Here is a 6298-nt window from a genome sequence, read left to right on the forward strand (position 1 = left end):
TATGTAGTTGGATGACTAAACCCCCAAGAGACTAATATTTAACTAACATATGTATCTGATCAGAATTTAGAGACGTACAAATAGTCCAGACTGTTTGATGACTTAATACACTTCGATGGGAAGAAGAGTTCCCACAACTAATATTGGTTTATTAGATTTAAAATACTTTCCCGACATCCTCTGCTTCAGTCTGGGCACCTGGGCAGTATCACAGCCCTCACACAAATCAAATGAGATTTGTGAGGCGCATATGTATCTGGTGCTTCCTTCCCGACATTCCAGTGACGACTTTATTGATAAATCGAGGGAAAACACATTCCATTATTAAACTAATGTACTCTAGTCGCCTAAAGACAAACCACAAATGTTATCTACGGCAACTTATTCGAAGCATCTCGAGAATGTAACTACGATAACTACAATAGTCGAGAAATTGTGAAAATGTTAAGCCTCAGGAGAAATAAGTTCGGCAGTTACAATAAAGTACCTGATCAAAGGACGCTTAACAAAAACAAACAGCACGTTACAACCAAATAACAACGGGAATCTTAGTAGTGAATACTAACATAACTAAGCGTCACGTCATATCGAATCTGATGAAAGATATGGTAAAGACTCGACAAGCATTAAATAAGCATTTAGGTTTGTCTCTTTAAAGTTAGGTATAATTAGGTTGTAAAACGTTACGACCAAGGACTGTGTTTGATGTAGAAATATTTTCATAACGATGACTGATGTATAATGATAAAGCAATTAGATTAATTTAATTCATTCAAGACGTTCTTGGCTCATCCTTACACACCGACATACTTTTCTCTTGAACTCCGCAAAATCCTCCCTAAATTCCTTCTGAATGCAAAACCCAGTTAGCATGTTTATCGAGGACCTACAGCTGCATCCACATTGGCAGGACTGTCAGGATTAGGCTCAGCAAGCATCGAAATAACAGAAGTAATAATTGTTTCTACAGTATGCACAGGAAGCCATCTTTCCTCAGGCCTTTCATAACCCCACAAATCTTTTCCGGGGTGATGAAGAATAGAGATGCAAACATCTCCGTCTTGAGCAATATTTGGATGCCAGATATCAGTCACGAACCGCATTTTAGGAGGGCGCTCGGGGTAATCTTGTGGGAAGTCCAGCTCTGCATGAAAACAACCACCCTCACTAAAAACAAAGACTAGAATTAGTGTGCCTTACTAAAGAGTGTCTGGTGGGCCAATGATAAGCACTCTCCATTTGAAAATATTGTCCTCATCAACCAAGCCCGCCGAAAAACCTTCAGTTGCGCTTTTGTTCAGTTCTGCAAATGATCAAGAAGAGCACGAAAGCCATCAAAACTTAAAATCAAATCAACGGTTACACTTATTTATAAGGTCAACTAACCATATAACTGTTTTTTTAGCGAGAGAGCAGATAATGAAGTACACATGTTAATGCTCTGTGTCCCCGATTTTAGAAAAAGCGGTCTGGGGTAACGCAAAAAATTGGGACAAGAAACTTTTCGAAAGCATTAAAAATTATTTTGTGTACTGTTATTAATGTGAATCTGTTTTTTATTATAAGGCAACATAGTGTCAGTGTACTGAGAAAAAAGGAGAAGTCCTGAGTAAGTTGGACTCACAAAATGTATGAGACTATTTTGCAAATAAGCATTACTTTTTGTAATGGAACTGAGTCGTCCGATTTTCCAAAAGTAGATGTTTTGTTGTAAGTACATCGAGTTCTTCTTCCTCAGACATCTAATGACCCTGGTTTGTGTGCTGTTGTTTTTAGATTTCTCCTGCTTTCAAATGAACGCCGATAACGCGTATCACATTTGTCTGATGAGAATATGAACCAATTTATCTATTTACTTGAGCCTATGATCCCTCTTGTAATAGCATCGGTCGCTGGCTGTGATTCTTCAACCAACTCTGATTTGGACAATCCTTTCCAGCTGTTTTCAGTCTCTATTCATTCTTTTGATGTCTGCTCCTAATATTTGATGCAATATGTTTCTTGGATTGCCTCCTATTCTTTCCTCCGGGGTTCCAAGCTAGCGCTTGCCTCGTTCGAAGTTTGATGATTTCCGCAATGTATGCCCTATCCAGCTTTATATTCTTCCTGATTCCCTCTCCAGTTGGAAACTGGTTTGTTCTCTACCACAGTATGTTGTTGCTGATGGAATCCGGCCAACAGACATTGAGTATTGTGCCCAGACTACTGTTTGTAAATACCTTCACTTCTTTGGTGATATTTGTAGTAGTTCTCCTACTTCTTATGGAGCCCTTCTTAAGTTATTACTGGTCCCAAGCCCGGACGAAAGAGGAAGATCGGGAATAGGGCTAGCAATCATAGTAGAAAAGAACCTTGCTAAAAAGACACTTACCACAAAAATCAGGGAATAGACTTAGTCCAGACTGATTTTCCGATCCAATATGTAGTTTCGAAATCCCATTTTAGTTATGGATCTAAAAGACAGTATGTAGTCTGCAGTTTTTAGTGATCGTTGGTTTCAGATTCTCGTTTTAAGAGCAGAGATCCGGAGGTCTGTATTTGGCCACTTTCAACACCCTTCTATATCTTGTTTATTGAATCCGGAGAAGGGATACAGATTACTTCATTTGGTAGGATGTTCTGGGTAGTGACAACCTGTGGAAGATTTGATTAGTATTAAATGGATCGGCCATGTAGTTTGAATCACTCTTGCTTTTCATAATAAACATATTATTCTCTTCCTAGTTCAAATGTGTTCTTCAATAGCCCTTGGCGGCAACCACTGACTGTCACTATAGGACTGGTCAGTATAGGCCATCATCCGCGTAAGGTCTAAAAGAATTAGTGGCGGGACTAAACTATATGGACGAGCCAATCAGAAGCTTTCGTGGGTTTTCAAGGTCACGGCGCTAAGTTCGGTGACTGATGCTTACATACGGTCGGTTTACAACGGATTTTAGAGAAGAAATATAGTTAAAAGTGATCAGTTTAGTCACCAGCATTTTGATACAACTGATCTTTTAAATCCAAATTAACCTTCATAGTAGCTCTTGGCATTATAGCGTAAATCCAATATTAGTAAGCCTGACTTACTAACTTACCTACACATGTTACCCCTTTGTGGAGGAGCATAGGCCGCACACCAGCATTCTCCATTCAACCTTGTCCTGTGCATCCTTTCCAGTTGGCATTCATCCTTTTCATATCTGCTTCTATTTACCGGAGTAATGTATTCTTTGGCCTTCCTCCTTTCCGCTTCCCTTCCGGGTTCCCAGTTAGGGATTGCTTCGTGATGCAGCTTGGTGATTTCCTCAATGTATGTCCGATTCACTTCCAACGTCTCTTCCTAATTTCCTCTTCAGTTGGAAGCTAGTTTTTCCTCTCCCACAGAAGGCTGTTGCTGATGGTATACGGCCAGTGAATGTTGAGTATTTTGCGAAGACAACTATTTATAAATACTTGTACCTTCTTGACGATGGATTTAGTAGTTCTCCACGTTTCAGCCCCTCTTTCTTCTGATGATTGGCTTGATTATGAATAACTCAATATTATTATTATCATTATTCACAAACACCTTATGGGTACATAAGTGCTGTGAAGAAACCATTTCGGGTTTTTTCAAAAATGCAATAATACACAATTTTCAATAATGTTAACGTTACATATGCCATGTTTGAGAAAGGAAGGAAAAGGAAAATAAAATATTAATAATAGAATAGTAATAATAAATGAGGTTCTGTGTAATTAGCAACAATTTTGAATTGATTTTGAAGGAGGAAAGGAAGAAACTAAGGAAATAGATATAAAGGAGACGCGGAAGACGTAAATATCTTAACGCAGAACAAGAATAAACAACTATGTATGTATAGCAAAACGAGTAGTAAAAATAAAATAAAACAGAATAAATTAATAAGTAAATAACTTATTATTGCGGCAAGATGTGACGTTAGAATAAGTGTTTGTGCGAGCACAGTCATAGTTTTGGGTGATGCTATGAAAGTCTCAATTAAGTGCAAAAGATAATCAATGTGTATGAGGTGTATATACATAGTGAAGATAAAAGAGACTGATAAGTTGATTTCAGCGTAACACAAGTTATTGCCTTAATCCAAAGCTTCGTAATCTTAAGAATAATATTTATTTAGAAGGAACATAGAGACCATAGATTACGTATGTATCAACTCCGACTAGGAATTCCCCACCTAATTTAGTCATACTTCATTCACTGATTTCTGGTATTTTTCCGAAAGCCTTTATTTTTTTCCCCAACTGCCTTATTATGCTAACCATTCTGGCAGATATGTGCTAAGTGTTCGTGACAAAAACTATAACCAAATGATTAGACAGTAATTCACAGCTCCAGTGGGTTTATAATTTCTACATAATATTTTACGTCTAGCGCTAGGATTTCTCACTCAATGATCCCACTCAAAACTGAGAACACCTTAAAGATATCTGTAATCAAATGCCAGCAATCGGCACAATAATTTAAATAGGATATTTTAACTACTGGTTAGTAAAGTCGTCGTTCGATAGGATGGTTGTCACTCTATTTGCATCATTTGTCGTTCAAGTTAGTGAGAGCAGTGCTTTTTTTACCTTAATTTTATCTCTGCATTAGACACATCGCCAAGTTTAATAGGACTCTTGAAACCTTGTTGCAAATCGTGCACTACACTAAAACAGCATATATTTATTTAAACACATACATATTGGTACAAAGGGGTACCAGATACATATGCGCCACACAAACTTATGAGAATGGGAAGAGAAGGGGGGAAAGATGCGTATATATAAAAGAAAAAAATAGGATGGGAAAAAAGAGAAGAGTAATGATGGGGGAACTGAAATGTACAAGCAGAAGACTCTTTCAGTTAAGAAAGTAAAAGAAGGTTACAGCAGGCACGCCACTGGCTTCTATTCTGAGCCATATCTGATAGCGTCTCTAGCCACTGTGTTGCACCATCTCTCGGACCCCAGCCAGGGAGTCGTGAAGGACCAACAGAAGCTAGCCCTTTTCAGCTTTCTTTCACACCACGACGCCATGTCATACACTGACCTCCTCTCCGCTTTTTCCAACCAGTCCCAGAGTCGGCAAATAATGCACGACGTGGAAGTCTCTGGGACGACATTCGTAAAACATGTCCAAGCCACCGAAGTCGGTGTTTCAAGATGGTGACACCAATTAAATTATCGTCTCTGCGCCCGAACACACGATGTCGAACCTCTCCATTACTAACATGGTGTTACCACTGTATGTCAGCAATCCTTCGGAGACAACGATGATCGAACACAGAGAGTCGTCTAACATCCTCAACTCGGAGAGGCCAGGTTTCACAAGCATAGAGCAAAACTGCTCTCACCGACGCATTGTAGATCCGACCTTTTACAGCCAGACTAACATCACGAAGGCGCCAAAGATTTTACTAGTAGACTTGCTCCTGACTATAACTAATGAAAAGAATTAGAGTTTTATATATCTACTTCTAAGATTACCTTAAAAGTATATTCCGTAATCAGTAACTTATTCTAAATTATGTTCAGTCTAATATAGACATTTACACAGTTCACGTATGCACATGTTCCGTCCAACAATCAAGTTCTCTTTTTTTCTATGAAAAAATGTTTTTCACCAATTGGTTGTTAATTAAGAAAAGAAAAAAAAGTGTTTTTCATTAACTAAAGGCATTCAATATGTATTAATCAATTCATTTATCTAATTATTCCTAACTTCTATGAAGCTCAAGATATTGTTAATGTTCATTTACAGGAAACTTATTTATTACAGACGGTAGAAAAATGACAAGAATACACATGTAATCTGTATCCAACACATGTTTATTCTTGTATGAATACATTATTGTATTTGTATGTATGTATGTATATATGAGTATACTTTCTTACTTTTAATCAACCCTCTAGATTTGAATAATCCTTCTTTTTTTTATAAAAAAAAATTAGTACAAAATTATGTTAACCACGGAAAGTTATTTGAACTAAGAAACAAAAAAAAACCAACAACAACCCATTTTAGTTCATTGTTTCTTAAACTGTGAAAATGTAAAGTAACAATTATAATTTGCTGTTTCTAATAAATAAAAAAAATTAAATTACATAAAATTATTTTTGTTAAATAGAGATTGAGAGAGTGAATAAATGAAAATTGATTGGTTATAAAGAAATGTAAGCTATGAAATGTTTATTACCTGGATGTTAAAGTTGTAAAGTTAAACAATAATTGAAGTTTTTCAATATTGGTCATCATCTTTGTAATAGTAAGTTAAGAATAAATAAAAATAATTTAATTTGAAGCAAAAAG

At 36.8% G+C, this 6298-nt stretch overlaps 1 protein-coding gene across 2 annotated transcripts; it reads right to left on the bottom strand.

The window, feature by feature from the left end:
- Positions 1 to 318: 318 nt before the first annotated feature.
- On the bottom strand, positions 319 to 1460 carry Smp_028100.1 (putative ubiquitin-conjugating enzyme E2 G; the record flags this gene model as incomplete). Of its 2 annotated transcripts, none has more annotated exons than XM_018794137.1 (4): positions 319 to 849; positions 891 to 1167; positions 1201 to 1303; positions 1387 to 1460. In XM_018794137.1, 4 exons carry the CDS (start codon positions 1430 to 1432, stop codon positions 769 to 771), a joined length of 507 nt encoding a protein of 168 aa, XP_018648579.1. The 2 variants fall into 2 exon arrangements, with proteins under 2 accessions (XP_018648579.1, XP_018648580.1); XM_018794136.1 differs by having other exon boundaries at positions 769 to 834; positions 903 to 1167; positions 1387 to 1432.
- Positions 1461 to 6298: the final 4838 nt, after the last annotated feature.

Source organism: Schistosoma mansoni, chromosome 1 (assembly GCF_000237925.1).
Source record: "Schistosoma mansoni strain Puerto Rico chromosome 1, complete genome".
Lineage (NCBI taxonomy): Eukaryota > Metazoa > Platyhelminthes > Trematoda > Strigeidida > Schistosomatidae > Schistosoma > Schistosoma mansoni.